The sequence below is a fragment of the Oncorhynchus mykiss genome, chromosome 15 (assembly GCF_057628025.1).
Source record: "Oncorhynchus mykiss isolate SJ-2025 chromosome 15, ASM5762802v1, whole genome shotgun sequence".
Taxonomy (NCBI): Eukaryota; Metazoa; Chordata; class Actinopteri; order Salmoniformes; family Salmonidae; genus Oncorhynchus; species Oncorhynchus mykiss.
In genome coordinates this window covers 3380858-3407500 of record NC_143036.1, presented here as the reverse complement: position 1 = coordinate 3407500, position 26643 = coordinate 3380858, and the positions used below count along the sequence as shown (strand labels likewise).

Sequence of the window (26643 nt, the reverse complement as noted above, 5' to 3'; positions counted from 1 at the left end):
AGACAAGGCGGTTGGAACCAAAAATCTCCAATTTGGACTCTGACCAAAGGACAGATTTCCACTGGTCTAATGTCCATTGCTTGTGTTTCTTGGCCCGAGCAAGTCTCTTCTTCTTATTGGTGTCCTTTAGTAGTCGTTCTTTTGCAGCAATTTGACCATGAATGCCTGATTCACACAGTCTCCTCTGAACAGTTGATGTTGAGATGTGTCTGTTACTTGACCTCTGTGAAGCATTTATCTGGGCTGCAATTTCTGAGGTTGGTAACTCTAATGAACTTATCCTCTGCAGTAGAGGTTACTCTGGGTCTTCCTTTCCTGTGGAAGTCCTCATGAAAGCCAGTTTCATCATAGCACTTGATGGTTTTTGGGACTGCACTGCAAAGATCATGAAATGTTCCATACTGATTAACCTTCATGTCTTAAAGTTTATGATGGACTGTCGTTTGTCTTTGCTTTTTGCGCTGTTCTTGCCATATTATGGACTTGGTCTTTTACCAAATAGGGATATCTTCTGTATACCACTACTTCCTTGTCACAAAACAAATGATTGGCTAAACGCATTAAGAAGGAAAAATATTCCATAAATTAACTTTTAAGAAGGCACACCTGATAAATGAAATGCATTCCAGGTGACTACGTCATGAAGCTGGTTGAGAGAATGCTGTCATCAAGGCAAAGGGTGGCTACTTTGAAGAATCTCAAATATGAAATATATTTAGATTTGTTTAACACTTTTTTGGTTACTAAATGATTCCATGGGTGTTATTTCATAGTTTTGATGACTTCACTATTATTCAAGAATGTAGAAAAAAACAAACATTGAATGAGTAGGTGTTCTTAAACGTTTGTCCGGTAGTGTATGTTGTCGGGTAAGTGCGGTGGTAAGATCTGTACTTTAACCAGTGGAGGCTGCTGAGGGGAGGACGGCTCATAGTAAAGACTGGAATGGAGTCAATGGAATGGTATAAACCACATGGAAACCACATGAATGATAACATTCCATTGACTCCATTCCAGCCGTGACAATGAGCTGTCCTCCCCTCAGCAGCCTCCATTGACCTGATGATATATTCTGCGTTACCATCCAGGCTTCTAAACATTCCACCAAATGTCTTTGTTTATATCCTCGCAAGAACTGAAAAATAGAGTGACAGACAGATGGACGGACAGACAAATTCTAACAAACAGTTCTTACTCCTGTCACTGATATGTCTATAGAGACAGTTACTCCTGTCACTGATATGTCTATAGAGACAGTTACTCCTGTCACTGATATGTCTATAGAGACAGTTACTCCTCCTGTCACTGATATGTCTATAAAGACAGTTACTCCTGTCACTGATATGTCTTTAGAGACAGTTACTCCTGTCACTGATATGTCTATAGAGACAGTTACTCCTGTCACTGATATGTCTATAGAGACAGTTACTCCTGTCACTGATATGTCTTTAGAGACAGTTACTCCTGTCACTGATATGTATATAGAGACAGTTACTCCTGTCACTGATATGTCTATAGAGACAGTTACTCCTGTCACTGATATGTCTTTAGAGACAGTTACTCCTGTCACTGATATGTCTATAGAGACAGTTACTCCTCCTGTCACTGATATGTCTATAGAGACAGTTACTCCTGTCACTCATATGTCTATAGAGACAGTTACTCCTGTCACTGATATGTCTATAGAGACAGTTACTCCTGTCACTGATATGTCTATAAAGACAGTTACTCCTGTCACTGATATGTCTATAGAGACAGTTACTCCTGTCACTGATATGTCTATAGAGACAGTTACTCCTGTCACTGATATGTCTTTAGAGACAGTTACTCCTGTCACTGATATGTCTTTAGAGACAGTTACTCTTGTCACTGATATGTCTATAGAGACAGTTACTCCTGTCACTGATATGTCTATAGAGACAGTTACTCCTGTCACTCATATGTCTATAGAGACAGTTACTCCTGTCACTGATATGTCTATAGAGACAGTTACTCTTGTCAGTGATATGTCTATAGAGACAGTTTCTCCTGTCACTGATATGTCTATAGAGACAGACAGTTCTTACTCCTGTCAGTGATATGTCTATAGAGACAGTTACTCTTGTCACTGATATGTCTATAGAGACAGTTACTCTTGTCACCGATATGTCTATAGAGACAGTTACTCCTGTCACTGATATGTCTATAGAGACAGTTACTCTTGTCACTGATATGTCTATAGAGACAGTTACTCCTCCTGTCACTGATATGTCTATAGAGACAGTTACTCTTGTCACTGATATGTCTATAGAGACAGTTACTGCTGTCACTGATATGTCTATAGAGACAGTTACTCTTGTCAGTGATATGTCCATAGAGACAGTTACTCCTGTCACTGATATGTCTATAGAGACAGTTACTCCTGTCACTGATATGTCTATAGAGACAGTTACTGCTGTCAGTGATATGTCTATAGAGACAGTTACTCCTGTCACTGATATGTCTATAGAGACAGTTACTCTTGTCACTGATATGTCTATAGAGACAGTTACTCCTGTCACTGATATGTCTATAGAGACAGTTACTCCTGTCACTGATATGTCTATAGAGACAGTTACTCCTGTCAGTGATATGTCTATAGAGACAGTTACTCTTGTCACTGATATGTCTATAGAGACAGTTACTCTTGTCACTGATATGTCTATAGAGACAGTTACTCCTGTCACTGATATGTCTATAGAGACAGTTACTCCTGTCAGTGATATGTCTATAGAGACAGTTACTCCTGTCACTGATATGTCTATAGAGACAGTTACTCCTGTCAGTGATATGTCTATAGAGACAGTTACTCCTGTCACTGATATGTCTATAGAGACAGTTACTCCTGTCAGTGATATGTCTATAGAGACAGTTACTCCTGTCACTGATATGTCTATAGAGACAGTTACTCTTGTCACTGATATGTCTGTTCAGACATTGCCTGCCTTGGCTGAACGTTGTGGGGGAAAAAAATCTGCTGACCGCAGTAATTTACCCCGGGTGGATACAAGCCCTACTGAGCAAGCCACTAAAACGATGGCTGGTTGACAGTGACACCCCTTTAAGTGAAGCTCAATGAAAACCCAAAAGCCATTTCCTCTACCACAGCAGCTCTCTGCTTCCTCTACCTAGAGTGCTTTTTTAGTAAGGGTCTACAGGGACCCAGGGAGCACCGCCTGTTATTATTGGGAGGGTTACATGTTGTGTAGACCGGGCAAACACATGTTTGTACATCCACACCAGACACAAACCAGACATGATCCAGACATGCAGGTTAAAATAGCAAAACCAACATTTGCTGTTGCTAGCTCATTTGTCCGGGGATATACACATCGGGTTGTTATTTTACCTGAAATGCACAAGGTCCTTTTTTTCTGGATGTTTGTAGAATTTTGACCCATTTTGAGTCACACAAAATAGTGTGTTCTCTACAACGTCATTTAATCCACAGATAAAACAGGAGACTATTTGTTTCTAGTAATCACTCCTCCTTCAGTAGGAGGAGGAGGAGGAGTTGAGAGGAGGAGGAGAGGAGGAGGAGAAGGAGGAGAGAGAGGAGGAGGAGAGAGCGGAGGAGAGGAGGAGAAGAAGGAGGAGGAGTTGAGAGGAGGAGAGAAGAGGAGGAGAGAGGAGGAGGAGTTGAGAGGAGGAGAGAGCAGGAGGAGAGAGGAGGAGGAGAGAGAGGAGGAGAGGAGGGGAGATGAGAAGGAGGAGGAGTTGAGAGGAGGAGAGAGGAGGAGGAGTTGAGAGGAGTTGAGAGGAGGAGGAGAGAGAGGAGGAGAGGAGGAGAGAGGAGGAGAGAGGAGGAGAAGGAGGAGGAGTTAGGATAAGGAGTTGGGAGGAGGAGGAGGAGAGAGGAGGAGGAGAAGGAGGAGAGAGAGGAGGAGGAGAGAGCGGAGGAGAGGAGGAGGAGAGAGGAGGAGGAGAGAGAGGAGGAGAGGAGGGGAGATGAGAAGGAGGAGGAGTTGAGAGGAGGAGAGAGGAGGAGGAGTTGAGAGGAGTTGAGAGGAGGAGGAGAGAGAGGAGGAGAGGAGGAGAGAGGAGGAGAGAGGAGGAGAAGGAGGAGGAGTTAGGAGAAGGAGTTGGGAGGAGGAGGAGGCGAGAGGAGGAGGAGAGGAGGAGAGAGGAGGAGGAGAGAGAGGATGAGAGGAGGAGAGAGAGGAGGAGAGAGGAGAAGAAGGAGGAGGAGTTGGGAGGAGGAGAGAGGAGGAGAAGGAGGGGAACGAGGAGAGAGGAGGATATTTGATTTGATCAGGATCTAGTTTAGTCCTCATTTGGACTAATCTCCCAAGAGTCCTTAAACAGTAAAATACAATTTATAATACGATCACATTTAACACACTGTTACAAACAGACACAATACACTAATATACTGACCAGATAAATACCCTAACAGTCTAAAATGATAGATCGATTCCATCATCTACCACAGTCCAGCACAACGTTCCTATGTATTATAGTTAAATGGTTTTAAAGTATTGTTTGAACGGTTTCTGGTTTGCTCAGATACATGATTCAATATCTTTATTGCTCTAAATCGAAATGTTATTTTTGCCTATTTACCTTTTCTGTCTGGATAACAGATGGTGGACAATCTATTCCTGGTATTGACTGAATGTCTGTCTCTTACCAACTGAATAGCGCCGTGAATAGAGTTTGGCTGTTTTAAATGATGCACATTGTGAAATAAAATAGGCATGTTTTTTTTCAATGATCTTGTTGATTGATGACCAACCAAGAGCATTTGCCCATGACTACAACAGAAGAACCATATCTCCACCTTAAAACAACCCATGACTACAACAGAAGAACCATATCTCCACCTTAAAACAACCAATGACTACAACAGAAGTACCACATCTCCACCTTAAAACAACCCATGACTACAACAGAATAACCACATCTCCACCTTAAAACAACCCATGACTACAACAGAGGAACCACATCTCCACCTTAAAACAACCCATGACTACAACAGAATAACCACATCTCCACCTTAAAACAACCCATGACTACAACAGAGGAACCACATCTCCACCTTAAAACAACCCATGACTACAACAGAGGAACCACATCTCCACCTTAAAACAACCCATGACTACAACAGAGGAACCACATCTCCACCTTAAAACAACCCATGACTACAACAGAAGAACCACATCTCCACCTTAAAACAACCCATGACTGCAACAGAAGAACCATGTCTCCACCTTAAAACAACCCATGACTACAACAGAAGAACCACATCTCCACCTTAAAACAACCCATGACTACAACAGAAGAACCACATCTCCACCTTAAAACAACCCATGACTACAACAGAAGAACCACATCTCCACCTTAAAACAACCCATGACTACAACAGAATAACCAAATCTCCACCTTAAAACAACCCATGACTACAACAGAATAACCATATCTCCACCTTAAAACAACCCATGACTACAACAGAAGAACCACATCTCCACCTTAAAACAATCTTTGCTGTTTTCTCCTGTGCAATCTGCAGCCTCCTAATGTCACATGCTGATGCGTTTCCCCCAGATCACAGGACAGTAGTTCACCTGACTCTGAATTAGTGATTGTGTTATTTTACTTAAGAATCTTTCCTGGTAAATATTTAGCTATCCTTCTGATCATACATGCAGTTAATATATATATTTTTTAACAGATTAGTTATTTGAGACGACCATGATAAGCAGTTGTCTAGCTACACTCCTAGTAGTTTAGTTTCTGACATTTCCTCAATTTGTACCCCCCCCCCCCCCCCTCCCCAATACTTAATTGAGAGGAGAAGGGGGAAGAGGAGGTGGAGGAGAGAGGAGGAGGAGGAGAGGGAGGAGGGGGGGAGAGTGGAAAAAAGGTGAGGAGAAAGGAGGAGAGAGGAGAGAGGAGGAGTTGGAGAAGGAGAGAGGAGGAGAGAGGAGAGATAAGGAGGGAGGAGAGAGGAGGAGAGGATGTAGAGGAGAGAGAAAAAAGGAGGAGGAGAGGAAAAAGGTTGAGGAGAGGAGAGTGGATGAAGAGGAGAGTGGATGAAGAGGGAGGAGGAGGGAGAGGAGAGGAGAGGAGAGGAGAGGAGAGGAGAGGAGAGGAGAGGAGAGGAGAGGAGAGGAGAGGAGAGAAGAGGAGAGGAGAGGAGAGGAGAGGAGAGGAGAGGAGAGGAGGAAATCTCAGGTTCTCAGGATTCACTCACTTTGAGCTGAGACAAATCCACCATGTTGTGGTCACAGACGCCACAGCCTCTCTCGTAGTTCCAGGCGTTGGGGATGTAGTTTCCTAGATAGTTCAAATACATCTGGAAGAAGAAAAAAAAAACAAATAAATCATCACATAAATGAACAAAGAAACTACGTGGTTATTTTAAAGTTTAATTATCCTTTACAAAAACATTCTATACTAGAAATAGAGGATGATTTCATCCCATGAGAAGTATATTCCGTTCTGGCGTTTGGTCCATGTGGTGATTCAGAGCCGGGTCAGTAGGCCTGCGTTCCAAATGGCATCCTATCCTCTCGATAGTGCACTACTCTTCACCACTTCGCCCTGTGGGGTCGTAATGTAGGACTCTAGTGAGAGGGTCAGTCTGGACTGAGAGAGGTCACTGACAGTTCAAAGCAGACGATTAAAGACCAGAGCACCCATGAACATTTCCTCCGTCAAATCTACACTGACTAAATGCACTGTAATTATCCTGTCTGAAGTCACTTCCCAGAATGTAGCTGCAGTGTATTTAACACGGTATATAGGTGTTCTAGTTTAATACACGAAGAGAAGGATATTCCCCGTACTCGTGTCAACGTGACCTGGAGACAGAAATGGACAGCAGTTTGGACACACAGTAATTCATCAGATATGTGATCCAATGAAAGATAACCTCATAGCGCGCGCACACACACACACACACACACACACACACACACACACACACACTGGAAGCACTTTAACAACAGTAGTGTTTGGATTCACGTCTTGGCTAAACAACAACAGATTCTCTGGCAACTAATACATGACAGAGCTGTTGGAGGTTGACTCTGTGTACGTTGTGTGTGTTTGTGGTTGTGATTACTGGAAGCTAGGGATTATCCACTTCATCTCGTCTGACGACAACAACCACACTACAGATGTCTTCGAAATGCAACTAACCAAGACTTTATTCAAAGATAATCCAGTTAAATTGTTGTGGAAATCCCAGATTAAGAGATGTAATCCCAGATTAATAGATGTAATCCCATATTAAGATATTTAATCCCAAATTAAGAGATGTAATGCCAGATTAATAGATGTAATCCCAGATTAAGATATTTAATCCCAAATTAAGAGATGTAATGCCAGATTAAGAAATGTAATCCCAGATTAAGAGATTTAGTAATCCTGCTGTATACCTGAAACAAGAGGAACAGGTCAATGGGCGGAAAACTCTCTCCTACCCAAAAAAGAAAGTGAAATCCCTCTCTCAATTCAATTAAATTCAATTCAAGGGCTTTATTGGCATGGGAAACATGTGTTAACATTGCCAAAGCAAGTGAGGTAGACAACATACAAAGTGAATATATAAAGTGAAAAACAACATCTCCCATCTCTCTCCCCATCTATCCATCTCTCTCCCCATCTCTACATCTCTCTCCCCATCTCTCCATCTCTCTCCTCATCTCTCCATCTTCCTCCCCATCTATCCATCTTCCTCCCCATCTCTCTCCCCATCTCTCCATCTCTAGCTCCCCATCTCTCCATCTTCCTCCCCATCTCTCCATCTTCCTCCCCATCTCTCCATCTTCCTCCCCATCTCTCCATCTTCCTCCCCATCTCTCCATCTTCCTCCCCATCTCTCCATCTCTCTCCCAATCTCTCCATCTCTATCTCCATATCTCTCCATCTCTTTCGCCATCTCTCCATCTCTATCTCCCTATCTCTCCATCTCTCTCCCCATCTCTACATCTCTCTCCCCATATCTCCATCTCCCCATCTCTCTCCCCATCTCTACATCTCTCTCCCCATCTCTCCATCTCTCTCTCCCCCATCTCTCCATCTTCCTCCCCATCTCTCTCCCCATCTCTCCATCTCTCTCCCATCTCCCCACATATCTCCATCTCTCTCCCCATTTCTCTCCCCATCTCTTCCTCCCCATCTCTCCATCTTCCTCCCCATCTCTCCATCTTCTTCCCCATCTCTCCATCTTCTTCCCCATCTCTCCATCTTCTTCCCCATCTCTCCATCTTCCTTCCCATCTCTCCATCTTCCTCCCCATCTCTCCATCTTCCTCCCCATCTCTCCATTTTCCTTCATTTTCCTCCTGACTGGAGATAGCCTCCAGTCAGCCCACTATCTTCACTCTAATAACTCACTGACAGCTGCTGATACGGGTCTACAGGTGATAGGTTACTGTTAAAAACTGGGTGATTGGGACTAAACTGGGTCTATCTGTTATAGTGTCCTCCATTCAACAAGGTGACCCGACCATTGTTTTAACCTGTATACCCTAATCTAACCAGTGCACCAGAGTGATCCTTACCAGCCAAAACAGAATATGACAAAGGAGAGGCCAAAGAGTGTGGCGACGGCATGGCGGACCACAGGGCTGGAAAACTGAGGGCTGAGGTAAAGACGGAACCAGAAGGATGCACCAAGGGCAAACACCTGACATGCCAAGAAGTTCACCTGCATTGAATCCCCGATTAAGGTTTGGGTTTACAGTTTGGCCTTGCCTCCAGCCAAATGGAGAGGCTGCAGGGTCTGGAGATCTAACCAGGCTGGGCTGCACATCCTTGGGCCTTAGCGAGCTCCAACTCCAGCCTGCCTGGAGGCTTAGAAAACGTTGAGGCTAGCTGGACTGACTAGGATCCTGGACTATAGTAGCTTCCCAAAAGGCACCCTATCCCCCATATAGTGCACTATTTTAGACCAGGGCCCTATGGCACCCTATTCCCTATATATAGAACACTACTTTGACCAGGGCCCTTTGGGAATAGTAGCCATTTGGGAAGCACTTTAGGAGTGAATGCAGCAGATGGTCGAGGGCTGTGGTTGTGGAGAATGACTCAACACTGTGGTGGGTGGGTTTGATGATGTGTGGTGGATACCAGAGAAGAGTGATGGGGCAGAAAGAGAGGGAAAGCTGTGAAGAAAAGGCCAGAGGGATAGAAAAGCCTCCCAAGAGAACGTGTCTACCAGAAACTCACTGACCTCAGAGCTATGGAACTGCTAACGGGGGAGAGATGGAGAGAGAGGTTTAGGGGCAGGGAGAGGGAGAGGGAGAGGAATGGAGGGATCAAGGGAAGGGTTGGTAGGGATCGAAGGAGGGGGTTGGTAGGGATCGAGGGAGGGGGATGGTAGGGATCGAGGGAGGGGGTTGGTAGGGATCAAGGGAGGGGGGTTGGTAGGGATCAAGAGAGGGGGTTGGTAGGGATCAAGGGAGGGGGGTTGGTAGGGATCAAGGGAAGGGTTGGTAGGGATTGAGGGAGGGGGTTGGTAGGGATCGAGGGAGGGGGTTGGTAGGGATCGAGGGGACGGTTGATAGGGATCGAGGGAGGGGGTTGGTATGTATCTAGGGAGGGGGGTTGGTAGGGATCAAGGGAGGGGGGTTGGTAGGCATCAAGGGAGGGGGTTGGTAGGGATCGAGGGGGGGGTTGGTAGGGATCGATGGAGGGGGAGGTAGGGATCGATGGAGGGGGGAGGTAGGGATCGATGGAGGGGGGAGGTAGGGATCGATGGAGGGGGAGGTAAGGATTGATGGAGGGGGAGGTAGGGATCGATGGAGGGGGGAGGTAGGAATCGATGGAGCGGGGAGGTAGGGATTGATAGAGGGGGAGGTAGGGATCGATGGAGGGGGAGGTCTAGTGAGAGATGGAAGTAAGGAAGAGGGAGTGAGAGGGAAAGGTCGTCAGGGAGTGAGGAGGGAGTGTTATTAAACTTTGGCCGGACCTTACTCCTCCACATAATGACCAGCTGGATTCCAGAGAAGTTCCCTCCACACATATTCTAAAGATGGATTAGGTGGGGGGGGGTGAGTGTCTACTTGTGTTGTCTCTTCAGGAGGGATTTGGTGGGGGATGAGTGCCTCCTTGTGTTGTCTCTTCTGGAGGGATTTGGTGGGTATGAGTGCCTCCTTGTGTTGTCTCTTCTGGAGGGATTTGGTGGGGGATGAGTGCCTCCTTGTGTTGTCTCTTCTGGAGGGATTTGGTGGGGGATGAGTGCCTCCTTGTGTTGTCTCTTCTGGAGGGATTTGGTGGGGGATGAATGCCTCCTTGTGTTGTCTCTTCTGGATGGATTTGGTGGGAGGATTAGTGTTTCCTTGTGTTGTCTCTTCTGGATGGATTTGGTGGGGGGATGAGTGTCTCCTTGTGTTGTCTCTTCTGGATGGATTTTGTGGGGGGATGAGTGTCTCCTTGTGTTGTCTCTTCTGGATGGATTTGGTGGGGGATGAGTGTCTCCATGTGTTGTCTCTTCTGGATGGATTTGGTGGGAGGATGAGTGTCTCCATGTGTTGTCTCTTCTGGATGGATTTGGTGGGGGGATGAGTGTCTCCTTGTGTTGTCTCTTCTAGAGTGAGTTACAGGTGGCACATTTGCTGATAAAGACCTTTACGCTAGCCCAGAAAACAGCATCACGTGCCTTTCTGAATAATGGCCCCTATGCCTGCGTAGCCAGAGTGTATGTTGTGTAGAAAGTCAGCATGTAACATGTCAGGGATGTAGACCCTGTTTCCTTTAAAAAACAGTCCATTTTCTGTGGTGAGCTACTCTTTGTACGTCCAGACATCTTTCAGTGTTTGACTCACAGCCTGTTTGGTTCCAGGCCAGCCGTGGTTGATTTGTGCGTACAGAGCCTGAAACGGTGGGTCCTGGCAACAGTGTGCTTTGATTGACTCCATTGTCTTAGTTGAGATGTTGACATCACTGGTGTGAGCCACCTGTTCCAGGTCAGTTGTGACTAGACCCATAGTGTAGACCGTGGCTGGTGTTTGCATTTGTCTGTGCTCTGTGGTTGATTGAGCTGTTCTGGACAGGAAGTCAGCTACATGTAGTTATTTGTCTTGTTTGTATTGCACGTGGAGTTGGTATCTTTGTAGCCTTATCAACATACTCTGCAGTCACTTGGGTGCTTGTGAGTAGGGATTTCTTGAAGATCATCTCAAGAGGGTTGTGGTGGCTGTATATTGTGATGAACTCTCTGCCATACAGATACTGGTCAAACTTGTCACATGTAAAAGCAATGGAGAGACATTCAATCTGTGGATATCTTTGTTCTGTCTGAGTCAATGTTGTGGAGGCAAAAAGCTACAGGTTGTCCTTTCTGTAGAAGGGCTGCACCCAAACCTACCTCACTGGCATCACACTGCCGTGTGAGTTCATCATTCAGGTCGTAATATTTGAGCACCAGGTGTTGTGACTGTTTGATAGTCTCAACTGCTGCGTCATGCTGTGCTATCCGTGTCCAGTCCATGTCCCTGTCAGTCAGTCTTCTGAGCGGCTCACACACATCAGATATGTGGGGGGGGCATGAATTTTGCAAAGATAGTTCACAAACCCCAACTTGAAGTTGATAGGTGTTAACCCATGTTCTGAATGGCTGTTATTTTCTCTGGGTCAAGGCGAAGGCCCTCTGTGTTGAGAAGATGACCCATGTATATCACACAAGGTAGCTTTAAACCGGAGTTTCTATTGGTTCAGCTTCAGGTTGACATCTGTGCAGGACAACTGTAAGGTTTCTGTCACCATCTGACATCGCCTCTTCCTGTTTGACACCACATCCAGAGATCACACTCACTCCTTTCAGTGCCTGTAGTCAGTCCTCACCACTGTCTGTGCTGGTAATCTTCAGCTGCTGGCTTGATTCCAAATGGCATTCTCAGGCATCTATATCAGCCTAATACTTCCTGTCCAGGAAGTTGTAAGATAGATGCCCACTTCATCAAGTTTGACTTGCCAATATCCATCTTTGTCATTGAGTACTGAGAATACCTTTGTGTTGGATATTTTGTGTAGAATCTTAGAATCTTCTATTGTGGCCATCTCGAAGTGCGATCTCAGTAAGGCTTTTGTTGACTGCACTGGGGTGCATGTATATTCGTAGTTAATCCTGTTTTTCGAATGACAAACCATTTTGCTGATCCATGGTGTTGGCTCTGATGACTTTCGTGATAATGTCTGCATTGTCCATTGAATGTATGGCCTTTGCAATCGTTTCCTTCAGTGGAATAGGCATTCAGTCTTGGTAGCTGCTACACAGGCCTTCAGGGGGGCTGCGCAGTCTGCTTCTAGGTGTTTCTCTCCAGGGAGGCATCCAAGCCCATGGAACACGCCCTTGTACTTGGAGATAATGTCCTCAGTTGTCATGATGACCTCAGTGGACGTGATGTAACACATATCTGTGGTTCACATGTAGTAGGCTGTATCACTGAACAGAATTCTGCAGAATCCCTGCCTCTAGAGCGCTGTCAGTACACAGCTCGTTTCATTGGAAGACCTTTGCAATTTCTCACAATTTCAGGGAAATGTACACTGTTTTAAACTATGCCATTTGTTTTTTTTATAAATGCGTAGCCTACTTGGACAAGAAGCTCAGAAAGTCAGCCAGAAAGCAAACCTCCCAGGCATATCTAGAGGAGTACCTCTGTTATCATTCATTCTAACTACAATGAAGAAATATGAAACACTGACTTGATTCAGCAAGGCTGGTTCTGTTTTCTCCAGAAACAGAGATGGAAACTGGTTCTGAACTGTGGCCATGGATCTGTACCCAGACACCTGGAAACTGGTTCTGAACTGTGGCCATGGATCTGTACCCAGACACCTGGAAACTGGTTCTGAACTGTGGCCATGGATCTGTACCCAGACACCTGGAAACTGGTTATTACCGTGGATGTTTCCGGGCATGTTGGAAATGTTAATATTGTCTTACTCACTTTGGTGTTTGCGTTGCCATGGACGACCACTGGCAGGGTGTCGTAAACAGTGTTTCTCACTCGGGCACTCTTCGTTCCAAACTTCAAGAGAACCTCGTCTGCAGTGGGAGAGAGGAGAATAGAAGAACAACAGTGTTCAACATGCTGGATACTGTAGGGAGAGAGAAGAACAACAGGGTTCAGAACAGTCCTGGGCCAGGGCCTCTCTTATCTAAAACCAACAAGGGTTTGAAAATGACGATAACTTTCCCAAAACTCCCAGGTTTTCCAGAAATCCTGGTTGGAAGACTTGATTTCCTGCATATTCCCTTCTGATTACGGGAATCTTCCAACCAGGATTTCCGGAAAACCTGGGAATTTTGAAAAAGTTACCAGGATTTTGCAACCTTAACCCTCTCTTATCTGGCTGTCACAAGGCTCTGTCTGGGTTCTGTCAGGGCTCTGTCTGGGCTCTGTCTGGGCTCTGTCTGGGCTCTGTCTGGGCTCTATCTGGGCTCTGTCTGGGCTCTGTCTGGGCTCTGTCTGGGCTCTGTCAGGGCTCTGTCAGGGCTCTGTCTGGGCTCTGTCTGGGCTCTGTCTGGGCTCCGTCTGGGCTCTGTCAGGGCTCTGTCAGGGCTCTGTCTTTTCCCACATATTAATACGTTACAGCCTTATTCTGAAATTGATTAAATTACATGTTTTCCTCATCAATCTACACACAATACCCCATAATGACATCACAATACCCCATAATGACATCACAATACCCCATAATGACATCACAATACCCCATAATGACAACGCAATAACCGATTATTCATTGTATTTTTTACATTTTCGCAAATATATATATATATATATATATATATATATATATAAAAACAGATATACCTTATTTACATAAGTATTCTGACCCTTTGCTATGAGACTCGATATTGAGCTCAGGTGTACCCTGTTTCCATTAATCATGGAAACCATATAGTTTACAGTAATAAGGCGTTCCCCTGTGGAATGGAAACCGTATAGTTTACAGTAATAAGGCATTCCTTTGTGGAATGGAAACCGTATAGTTTACAGGAATAAGGCGTTCCTCTGTGGAATGGAAACCGTATAGTTTACAGTAATAAGGGGTTCCTCTGTGGTAACTCACCAATTGCTCCATTTAAATTCTGGAAAATCTGAGACTTGTGGTCCAAACCAATGTTCAAATTCTCCTGAAAACACAGAGAAAAAAGAACACAAAAATTACCAGAATACTTTATATAACCTACCCTCTGTAAAGGGACCAGGTATATAACCTACCCTCTGTAAAGGGACCAGGTATATAACCTACCCTTTGTAAAGGGACCAGGTATATAACCTACCCACTGTAAAGGGACCAGGTATATAACATACCCTCTGTAAAGGGACCAGGTATATAACCTACCCTCTGTAAAGGGACCAGGTATATAACCTACCCTCTGTAAAGGGACCAGGTATATAACCTACCCTCTGTAAAGGATACAGGTATATAACATACCCTCTGTAAAGGGACCAGGTATATAACCTACCCTGTGTAAAGGGACCAGGTATATAGCCTACCCTATGTAAAGGGACCAGGTATATAACATACCCTTTGTAAAGGGTCCAGGTATATAACTGTAAAGGGTTCAGGTATATAACTGTAAAGGGTCCAGGTATATTACTGTAAAGGATCCAGGTATATAACTGTAAAGGGTACGGTATATAACTGTAAAGGGTCCAGGTATATAACTGTAAAGGGTCCAGGTATATAACTGTAAAGGGACCAGGTATATAACTGTAAAGGGTCAAGGTATATAACTGTAAAGGGTCCAGGTATATAACTGTAAAGGGTCCAGGTATATAACTGTAAAGGGTCCAGGTATATTACTGTAAAGGGTCCAGGTATATAACTGTAAAGGGTCCAGGTATATAACTGTAAAGGGTCCAGGTATATAACTGTAAAGGGTCCGGGTATATAACTGTAAAGGATCCAGGTATATAACTATAAAGGGTCCAGGTATATCACTGTAAAGGGTCCAGGTATATAACTGTAAAGGGTCCAGGAATATAACTGTAAAGGGTCCAGGTATATAACTGTAAAGGGTCCAGGTATATAACTGTAAAGGGTCCAGGTATATAACTGTAAAGGGTACGGTATATAACTGTAAAGGGTCCAGGTATATAACTGTAAAGGGTCCAGGTATATAACTGTAAAGGGTCCAGGTATATAACTGTAAAGGGTCCAGGTATATAACTGTAAAGGGTACGGTATATAACTGTAAAGGGTCCAGGTATATAACTGTAAAGGGTCCAGGTATATAACTGTAAAGGTTACGGTATATAACTGTAAAGGGTCCAGGTGTATAACTGTAAAGGGTCCAGGTATATAACTGTAAAGGGTACGGTATATAACTGTAAAGGGTCCAGGTATATAACTGTAAAGGGTCCAGGTATATCACTGTAAAGGGTCCAGGTATATTACTGTAAAGGGTACAGGTATATAACTGTAAAGGGTCCAGGTATATAACTGTAAAGGGTCCAGGTATATAACTGTAAAGGGTCCAGGTATATCACTGTAAAGGGTCCAGGTATATAACTGTAAAGGGTCCAGGTATATAACTGTAAAGGGTCCAGGTATATAACTGTAAAGGGTCCAGGTATATAACTGTAAAGGGTCCAGGTATATAACTGTAAAGGGTCCAGGTATATAACTGTAAAGGGTCCAGGTATATAACTGTAAAGGGTCCAGGTATATAACTTTAAAGGGCATGTTTAATTTACCAGATGATTTACAGTACCATGAGTGCTTACATTAGCACCACACCACCACACTCCAACCAACATAGCCACACAGGACCTATACTCACCCTCTGAAAAGAGTCAAGGTATATTTTGGTGTAGAATAGCTGATCGTCATCGTTCTCGTGAAGGTTCCACTGCTCGACAATCTTGTTCACATACGGGGCGTAACCGATGATGCCTAGGGGTTAAAACCAGATGGAGTTAAAAGCAGATTGAGCTAACACATTGGGCCCTATAAAACTAAATATAGGGTGGTTATTGTGTAGTATAGGGTGTAGTACATGGTGTAGTGTAGATTAGAGTGTAGCATAGTGTGGGGTGTAACACAGGGTGTAGCCCAGGGTGTAGTGTAGGGTGTAGTGTACAGTGTAGTATATGGTGTAGTATATGGTGTAGTGTAGGGTGTAGTACAGGGTGTAGTATAAGGTGTAGTATATGTTGTAGTATAGGGTGTAGTACAGGGTGTAGTGTAGGGTGTAGTATATGGTGTAGCACAGGGTGTAGGATAGGGTGTAGTATATAGTGTAGCACAGGGTGTAGTGTAGGGTGTAGTACGGGGTGTAGTACAGGGTGTAGTATAGGGTGTAGTGTAGGGTGTAGTATAGGGTGTAGTATAGGGTGTAGTGTAGGGTGTAGTATAGGGTGTAGTATTGGGTGTAGTGTGGAGTGTAGTATATGGTGTAGTATACGGTGTAGTATATGGTGCGGTGTAGGGTGTAGCACAGGGTGTAGGATAGGGTGTAGTATATAGTGTAGCACAGGGTGTAGTGTAGGGTGTAGTACAGGGTGTAGTGTAGGGTGTAGTATATGGTGTAGTGTATGGTACAGTACAGGGTGTAGTGAGGGTGTAGTGTAGGGTGTAGTATAAGGTGTAGTGTAGGGTGCAGTGTAGGGTGCAGTGTAGGGTATAGCGTAGGGTGCAGTACAGGGTGTAGTGAGGGTGTAGTGTAGGGTGTAGTATAAGGTGTAGTGTAGGGTGCAGTGTAGGGTCCATTGTAGGGTGTAGCGTAGGGTGTAGTGTAGGGTGTAGTGCAAAAGTGACCTCAAATGCAATTATGCATGTAATGCTTTTATTATAAAGGTGAAAATGAATCTTCCTCAAAACTTGAACCTCACGCTCTGCTTATGTATTCCAGTTAGGCTCGACAGCGCCATTAAAGCAGATTAATGTGCTTAATTTTAAGAAGTTATTTGGCCACTTTACAAAACTTTACGAAAACATATAGGCCTTGGTTACGTGATGTGTGCAACTAGGATTTGAAAAAGACGTGATGATCACAAGTGATGATCAATACATATAATTCACCCATCAGACTATTCTTGATGTAATCTCGTCTTTACAATCACTTAGTAATATTGGTGTGAAATTTGTTTTGATTTCGAATGGACCAATGTCATGCAGGGGAAAAAAATACATGTCATCTATGAACTTTGGTAGCGAATGGAGGACACTTTTCCTATGGTTCATTACCATGCCAGCCAGGTAGGCCATACTGCTATTGTAAAGATAAGCAATGTGTTTCATACTAGGAAAGTTGAGAAAGAGGTATAGTTGGCCTAGCCTATAGAAAGCTGATGGGATCCTCCTCTTTTTAACAGAGGCCATCACTCTGTTTTCCCTCGCAATTGCATAGCCTATAGAAATGTTGCACAACATGAGCTCTCATGGGCGCTCATGAAGTGTTTGATTAGATTTTCCATTACGTGTACATTGATGTCAGAGTGATCCGAGGGACAATAGAGTGCTGTGTACCAGGCAGTTAGCAAGTTTGGTAGACTACTAATGACCATCAGCAGCATCAGAGCTTGGAGACGCCTAATTACCGTGACTAAACGGTCACGTGGAATTTGATTGCCCTCCTGACTCGTGACCGCCGGTGTGGCGGTAATACGGTCACCGCAGCAACCCTACTCCGGTGATGATAAGTTACAATACATTTAAAACAATTTGTATTTATATTGACAATCCCTTTTCTCCAAACGGCTTACTCATTTTACCAAACTCTTATCAATAGTTGTTTTTATTAAGTTGTAACTAACAAAGCACGGAGAATGGTGTTATTCCTATCAGGAAAAATGTAAAGTAGGGGGATGTTCCACTTGGAACCCGACAAGACAGGTTGCTCGATTTTAATTTGTCGTGTCGTCGCGCGTAAAGATGGTGGAATAACGAGGGAATTAAATCAGAATATACGTTGCACCGTGTATGCGGACACACCTCCGCCTCCATCTCTTTGATCTCCACCCCAACTAAATCAATCGAGGGTGAAGGGCACGATATTCCTATGATTCAAGTCAAGGTCAGAATATGCATTGAGAGAAAAGTGCATCTAAACTGGGGATGGAATTCCCCCCAGTAGAGAACGTGGTTATAGACATCAACCCCCTGATCAGTGTGTTCTGTACACTGCACTGCTACTGTACTAACAGGCCTTGAGCTATACAATATAACATAGCGATTCAAATAGTCATGACCAGGGATGGGAAGTAAGGGATTACATTTAGAGAGTAACCTACACAACCCTGGTCATGATGACCTCTGGTCCTATTCTCTCTTCCTCTAGCGTATTTACCACAGCTGTAAAGTAACCTACACAACCCTGGTCATGATGACCTCTGGTCCTATTCTCTCTTCCTCTAGCGTATTTACCACAGCTGTAAAATAACCTACACAACCCTGGTCATGATGACCTCTGGTCCTATTCTCTCTTCCTCTAGCGTATTTACCACAGCTGTAAAGTAACCTACCCAACCCTGGTCATGATGACCTCTGGTCCTATTCTCTCTTCCTCTAGCGTATTTACCACAGCTGTAAAATAACCTACACAACCCTGGACATGATGACCTCTGGTCCTTTTCTCTCTTCCTCTAGCGTATTTACCACAGCTGTAAAGTGACCTACCCAACCCTGGTCATGATGACCTCTGGTCCTTTTCTCTCTTCCTCTAGCGTATTTACCACAGCTGTAAAGTGACCTACCCAACCCTGGTCATGATGACCTCTGGTCCTTTTCTCTCTTCCTCTAGCGTATTTACCACAGCTGTAAAGTAAACTACACAACCCTGGTCATGATGACCTCTGGTCCTCTGGTCCTTTTCTCTCTCCCTCTAGCAGTTCAATGGGGATAGCATGAATGATGTTATACAGAAGGCAGTTCAATGGGGATAGTATGAATGATGTTATACAGAAGGCAGTTCAATGGGGATAGTATGAATGATGTCATACAGAAGGCAGTTCAATGGGGATAGTATGAATGATGTCATACAGAAGGCAGTTCAATGGGGATAGTATGAATGATGTCATACAGAAGGCAGTTCAATGGGGATAGTATGAATGATGTCATACAGAAGGCAGTTCAATGGGGATAGTATGAATGATGTCATACAGAAGGTAGTTCAATGGGGATAGTATGAATTATGTAATACAGAAGGCAGTTCAATGGGGATAGTATGAATGATGTCATACAGAGGGGCAGTTCAATGGGGATAGTATGAATGATGTCATACAGAAGGCAGTTCAATGGGGATAGTATGAATGATGTCATACAGAGGGGCAGTTCAATGGGGATAGTATGAATGATGTCATACAGAATGTTACGGTGCGTGAATGAGGACCCAAAAGCGAATTAACGTAAACAGAGCTTCTTTAATAACAAAACAAACGTAGGCTCAGATGGACCGGCAGATTCCGACAGGACAGGACAAGGTTGCAGCAAACATGACGATAGTCTGGTTCAGGCATGAATAACACAAACAAGAATCCGACAAAGACAGAAACAAAAACAGAGAGAGATATAGAGGACTAATCAGAGGGAAAAAGGGAACAGGTGGGAAAAGAGGTGACGAGGTAGTTAGGAGGAGACAAGGAACAGCTGGGGGAAAGAGGGGGAGAAAAGGTAACCTAATAACGACCAGCAGAGGGAGACAGGGTGAAGGGAAAGGACAGAAACAAGACACAACATGACAATACATGACAGTACCCCCCCACTCACCGAGCGCCTCCTGGCGCACTCGAGGAGGAAACCTGGCGGCAACGGAGGAAATCATCGATCAGCGCACGGTCCAGCACGTCCCGAGAGGGAACCCAACTCCTCTCCTCAGGACCGTACCCCTCCCAATCTACTAGGTACTGATGACCACGGCCCCGAGGACGCATGTCCAAAATCCTACGGACCCTGTAGATGGGTGCGCCCTCGACAAGGATGGGGGGGGGGGGGGGGGGGGAAGACGAGCGGGGGCGCGAAGAACGGGCTTGACACAGGAGACATGGAAGACCGGGTGGACGCGACGAAGATATCGCGGAAGAAGAAGTCGAACTGCGACAGGATTAATGATCCGAGAAATACGGAACGGACCAATGAACCGCGGGGTCAACTTGCGAGAAGCGGTCTTAAGGGGAAGGTTCAGAGTGGAGAGCCAAACTCTCTGACCCCGACAATATCTAGGACTCTTAGTTCTACGCTTATTAGCAGCCCTCACAGTCTGCGCCCTATAACGGAAAAGTGCAGACCTGACCCTCTTCCAGGTGCGCTCGCAACGTTGGACAAAAGCCTGAGCGGAGGGGACGCTGGACTCGGCGAACTGAGATGAGAACAGCGGAGGCTGGTACCCGAGGCTACTCTGAAAAGGAGATAGCCCGGTCGCAGACGAAGGAAGCGAGTTGTGGGCGTATTCTGCCCAGGGGAGCTGTTCTGACCAAGACGCAGGGTTGCGAAAAGAAAGACTGCGTAAGATGCGACCAATAGTCTGATTGGCCCGTTCTGCTTGACCGTTAGACTGGGGGTGAAAGCCGGAAGAGAGACTGACGGAAGCCCCAATCAAACGGCAAAACTCCCTCCAAAATTGAGACGTGAATTGCGGACCTCTGTCCGAAACGACGTCTGACGGAAGGCCATGAATTCTGAAAACATTCTCGATGATGATTTGTGCCGTCTCTTTAGCAGAAGGAAGCTTAGCAAGGGGAATAAAATGAGCCGCCTTAGAGAACCTGTCGACAACCGTAAGAATAACAGTCTTCCCCGCTGACGAAGGCAGTCCGGTGACAAAATCTAAGGCGATGTGAGACCACGGTCGAGAGGGAATGGGAAGCGGCCTGAGACGGCCGGCAGGAGGGGAGTTACCGGACTTAGTCTGCGCGCAGACCGAACAAGCAGCCACGAAGCGACGCGTGTCATGCTCCCGGGTGGGCCACCAAAAGCGCTGGCGAATGGAAGCAAGCGTACCCCGAACGCCAGGGTGGCCGGCTAACTTGGCAGAGTGAGCCCACTGAAGAACGGCCAGACGAGTAGGAACGGGAACGAAAAGAAGGTTCCTGGGACAAGCGCGCGGCGACGGAGTTTGAGTGAGTGCTTGCTTTACCTGCCTCTCAATTCCCCAGACAGTCAACCCGACAACACGCCCCTCAGGGAGAATCCCCTCGGGGTCAGTGGAGGCTACTGAAGAACTGAAGAGACGAGATAAAGCATCAGGCTTGGTGTTCTTAGAGCCCGGACGATAAGAAATCACGAACTCGAAACGAGCGAAAAACAGCGCCCAGCGCGCCTGACGCGCATTAAGTCGTTTGGCAGAACGGATGTACTCAAGGTTCCTATGGTCAGTCCAAACGACAAAAGGAACGGTCGCCCCCTCCAACCACTGTCGCCATTCGCCTAGGGCTAAGCGGATGGCGAGCAGTTCGCGGTTTCCCACATCATAGTTACGTTCCGACGGCAACAGGCGATGAGAAAAATACGCGCAAGGGTGGACCTTGTCGTCAGAGAAGGAGCGCTGAGAAAGAATGGCTCCCACGCCCACCTCTGACGCGTCAACCTCGACAATGAACTGTCTAGAGACGTCAGGTGTAACAAGGATAGGTGCGGATTTAAAACGATTCTTGAGGAGATCAAAAGCTCCCTGGGCGGAAACGGACCACTTAAAGCACGTCTTGACAGAAGTAAGGGCTGTGAGAGGGGCTGCCACCTGACCGAAATTACGGATGAAACGACGATAGAAATTTGCGAAGCCGAGAAAGCGCTGCAACTCGACGCGTGACTTAGGGACGGGCCAATCAATGACAGCTTGGACCTTAGCGGGATCCATCTTAATGCCTTCAGCGGAAATAACAGAACCGAGAAATGTGACGGAGGAGGCATGAAAAGAGCACTTCTCAGCCTTCACAAAAAGACAATTCTCTAAAAGGCGCTGGAGGACACGTCGAACGTGCTGAACATGAATCTGGAGTGACGGTGAAAAAATCAGGATATCGTCAAGGTAAACGAAAACAAAGATGTTCAGCATGTCTCTCAGGACATCATTGACTAATGCCTGAAAGACAGCTGGAGCGTTAGCGAGGCCGAAAGGAAGAACCCGGTATTCAAAGTGCCCTAACGGAGTGTTAAACGCCGTCTTCCACTCGTCCCCCTCCCTGATGCGCACGAGATGGTAAGCGTTACGAAGGTCCAACTTAGTGAAAAACCTGGCTCCCTGCAGGATCTCGAAGGCTGAAGACATAAGAGGAAGCGGATAACGATTCTTCACTGTTATGTCATTCAGCCCTCGATAATCTATGCAGGGGCGCAGGGACCCGTCCTTCTTCTTAACAAAAAAAAACCCCGCTCCGGCGGGAGAGGAGGAGGGGACTATGGTACCGGCGGCAAGAGCTACAGACAAATAATCTTCGAGAGCCTTACGTTCGGGAGCCGACAGAGAGTATAGTCTACCCCGGGGAGGAGTGGTTCCCGGAAGGAGATCAATACTACAATCATACGACCGGTGTGGAGGAAGAGAGGTGGCCCTGGACCGACTGAACACCGTGCGCAGATCGTGATATTCCTCCGGCACCCCTGTCAAATCACCAGGCTCCTCCTGTGAAGAAGAGACAGAGGAAACAGGAGGGATAGCAGACATTAAACATTTCACATGACAAGAGACGTTCCAGGAGAGGATAGAATTACTAGACCAATTAATGGAAGGATTATGACAAACTAGCCAGGGATGGCCCAAAACAACAGGTGTAAAAGGTGAACGAAAAATTAAAAAATAAATGGTTTCGCTATGATTACCAGAAACAGTGAGGGTTAAAGGTAGCGTCTCACGCTGAATCCTGGGGAGAGGACTACCATCCAGGGCGAACAAGGCCGTGGACTCCCTTAACTGTCTGAGAGGAATGTCATGTTCCCGAGCCCAGGTCTCGTCCATAAAACAGCCCTCCGCCCCAGAGTCTATTAAGGCACTGCAGGAAGCTGACGAACCGGTCCAGCGTAGATGGACCGACAAGGTAGTGCAGGATCTTGAAGGAGAGACAGGAGTAGTAGCGCTCACCAGTAGCCCTCCGCTTACTGATGAGCTCTGGCTTTTACTGGACATGAAGTGACAAAATGACCAGCAGAACCGCAATAGAGACAGAGGCGGTTGGTGATTCTCCGTTCCCTCTCCTTAGTCGAGATGCGGATACCTCCCAGCTGCATAGGCTCAGCACCCGAGCCGGCAGAGGAAGATGGTAGTGATGCGGAGAGGGGGGCAACGGAGAACGCGAGCTCCTTTCCACGAGCTCGGTGACGAAGATCAACCCGTCGCTCAATGCGAATAGCGAGTTCAATCAAGGAATCCACGCTGGAAGGAACCTCCCGGGAGAGAATCTCATCCTTTACCTCTGCGCGGAGACCCTCCAGAAAACGAGCGAGCAAAGCCGGCTCGTTCCAGCCACTGGAGGCAGCAAGAGTGCGAAACTCAATAGAGTAGTCTGTTATGGATCGATTACCTTGACATAGGGAAGACAGGGCCCTGGAAGCCTCCTCCCCAAAAACAGACCGATCAAAAACCCGTATCATCTCCTCCTTAAAGTCCTGATACTGGTTAGTACACTCAGCCCTTGCCTCCCAGATTGCCGTGCCCCACTCACGAGCCCGTCCAGTAAGGAGAGATATGATGTAGGCGACACGAGCAGTGCTCCTGGAGTAAGTGTTGGGCTGGAGAGAAAACACAATATCACACTGGGTGAGGAACGAGCGGCATTCAGTGGGCTCCCCAGAGTAACACGGCGGGTTATTGATTCTGGGCTCCGGAGATTCGAAAGCCCTGGAAGTGGCCGGTGGATCGAGGCGGAGATGGTGAACCTGTTCTGTGAGGTTGGAGACTTGGGTGGCCAGGGTCTCAACGGCATGTCGAGCAGCAGACAATTCCTGCTCGTGTCTGCCTAGCATCGCTCCCTGGATCTCGACGGCTGAGTGGAGAGGATCCGAAGTCGCTGGGTCCATTCTTGGTCGGATTCTTCTGTTACGGTGCGTGAATGAGGACCCAAAAGCGAATTAACGTAAACAGAGCTTCTTTAATAACAAAACAAACGTAGGCTCAGATGGACCGGCAGATTCCGACAGGACAGGACAAGGTTGCAGCAAACATGACGATAGTCTGGTTCAGGCATGAATAACACAAACAAGAATCCGACAAAGACAGAAACAAAAACAGAGAGAGATATAGAGGACTAATCAGAGGGAAAAAGGGAACAGGTGGGAAAAGAGGTGACGAGGTAGTTAGGAGGAGACAAGGAACAGCTGGGGGAAAGAGTGGGAGAAAAGGTAACCTAATAACGACCAGCAGAGGGAGACAGGGTGAAGGGAAAGGACAGAAACAAGACACAACATGACAATACATGACACAGAAGGCAGTTCAATGGGGATAGTATGAATGATGTCATACAGAAGGCAGTTCAATGGGGATAGTATGAATGATGTCATACAGAGGGGCAGTTCAATGGGGATAGTATGAATGATGTCATACAGAAGGCAGTTCAATGGGGATAGTATGAATGATGTCATACAGAAGGCAGTTCAATGGGGATAGTATGAATGATGTCATACAGAAGGCAGTTCAATGGGGATAGTATGAATGATGTCATACAGAAGGCAGTTCAATGGGGATAGTATGAATGATGTCATACAGAAGGCAGTTCAATGGGGATAGTATGAATGATGTCATACAGAGGGGCAGTTCAATGGGGATAGTATGAATGATGTCAAACAGAAGGCAGTTCAATGGGGATAGTATGAATGATGTCATACAGAAGGCAGTTCAATGGGGATAGTATGAATGATGTCATACAGAAGGCAGTTCAATGGGGATAGTATGAATGATGTCATACAGAAGGCAGTTCAATGGGGATAGTATGAATGATGTCATACAGAAGGCAGTTCAATGGGGATAGTATGAATGATGTCATACAGAAGGCAGTTCAATGGGGATAGTATGAATGATGTCATACAGAAGGCAGTTCAATGGGGATAGTATGAATGATGTCATACAGAAGGCAGTTCAATGGGGATAGTATGAATGATGTCATACAGAAGGCAGTTCAATGGGGATAGTATGAATGATGTCATACAGAGGGGCAGTTCAATGGGGATAGTATGAATGATGTCATACAGAAGGCAGTTCAATGGGGATAGTATGAATGTAATAAAAGAGAAGAGAGTGATGAAACTCTGCATCATTCTCCTGCATGTCTATGTGTCTGTCTGTTGTGTTTTTTATTTAATAGGATCCGATCCAGCCCCAACATAATATTTACAGAAATTACCATCGCCAGCAGACTGTGTGTGGGCCTTGGGTCTTGTGTGTGGGCCTTGGGCCTTGTGTGTGGGCCTTGGGCCTTGTGTGTGGACCTTGGGCCCTGGGCCTTGGGCCTTGTGTGTTCGCCTTTGGGCCTTGGGCCCTGGGCCTTGGGCCTTGTGTGTGGGCCTTGGGCCCTGGACCCTGGGCCTTGGGCCTTGTGTGTGGGCCTTGGGCCCTGGGCTTGTCTGGCTCGGGCCCTTGTCTGGCCTTGGGCCCTGGGCCTTGTCTGGCTCTGGAAGATATCTAGGGCCTTGTCTGGCTCTGGAAGATATCTAGGTGATATCTAGGTGATATCCAATCAGTATCCAATCAGTAAACATGATCTCCCTTGATGCCCCAGCAGTGTGACAACGTTCTGAACCCACCTCCTGAGTTGAGAAAGCGCTTGCCGCTGCGGACAGAGGGGTATTTCTCCTGTAGGCGTTTATCAGGCCAGATCAGACCATCGGCGGCAAACAGAACCTTGTGATTGGCTTCCTGGAACTTCCTGAGGATTTCTTCAGGTCCCCCGGCAAAGATAAGATCATAACTGGAGAGAGGGGGGAAAGAGGAGAGAGAGAGAGATTGAGGGGGGAGAAAGAGAGGGAGGGGGGAGACAGAGAGCCAGAGATATAGAGGCGAGAGAGTGACAGAGAGGGGGGAGAGAGAGGGGGGGTGAAAGGGAGGGAAGGGGAGAGAGAGAGAGATTGAGGGGAGAGAGAGAGATTGAGGGGAGAGAGAGAGAGAGAGAGAGAGAGAGAGAGAGAATGTTCAGACATTTTCTGACTTGTTTTATACCCTATTTGACAGCGTTTCCCAAACTCGGTCCCGGGGACCCCAAGGGGCACTACACAGCTGATTCAAATAATAAACTAATCATCAAACTTAGATTATTTGAATCAGCTGTGTAGTGTAGTGCTAGGGCAAAAAACAAAATGTTCAGCCCTTGGAGTCTACAGGACCGAGTTTGGGAAATAGGCCCCAGCTCCTCCTAAACTCATCTTATCTATTCAACTGTCGGCCACTCCTAGCAACTAGAAATCTAGATGTAAAAATCCAACATTCTTCAAGCAAACATCACATTCGAAGGAATTTAGGAAATCATTTAGTCTGAGAAGAATGCACACACACACACACACACACACACACACACACACACACACACACACACACACACACACACACACACACACACACACACACACACACACACACACACACACACACACACACACAGGCTTCATATAAACAGCAAACTAACACCAACACAAATCATATTAACACACCAGATGCATCAATCCTCATAACCAGTCAACCATGAGTGTCATGGGGAGATGGTCATCATGTTATCAGTGCAAAATGGCGGAATGGCAT

General features: G+C 46.1%; 1 protein-coding gene across 2 annotated transcripts in view; it reads right to left on the bottom strand.

Annotated features, from left to right (window-relative positions):
* Positions 1-26643, bottom strand: part of LOC110490878 (procollagen-lysine,2-oxoglutarate 5-dioxygenase 2) — a 131566-nt gene that overhangs the window by 50581 nt on the left and 54342 nt on the right. For both annotated transcript variants that reach the window (XM_090199228.1, XM_090199229.1), the window contains exons 4-8: positions 25656-25819; positions 15769-15881; positions 14049-14112; positions 12920-13017; positions 6212-6313 (exon numbers count right to left, since the gene is read on the bottom strand). In XM_090199228.1, the coding sequence (XP_090055354.1) occupies positions 6212-6313; positions 12920-13017; positions 14049-14112; positions 15769-15881; positions 25656-25819 (541 nt within the window). The remainder of the gene's footprint in view (positions 1-6211; positions 6314-12919; positions 13018-14048; positions 14113-15768; positions 15882-25655; positions 25820-26643) is intronic.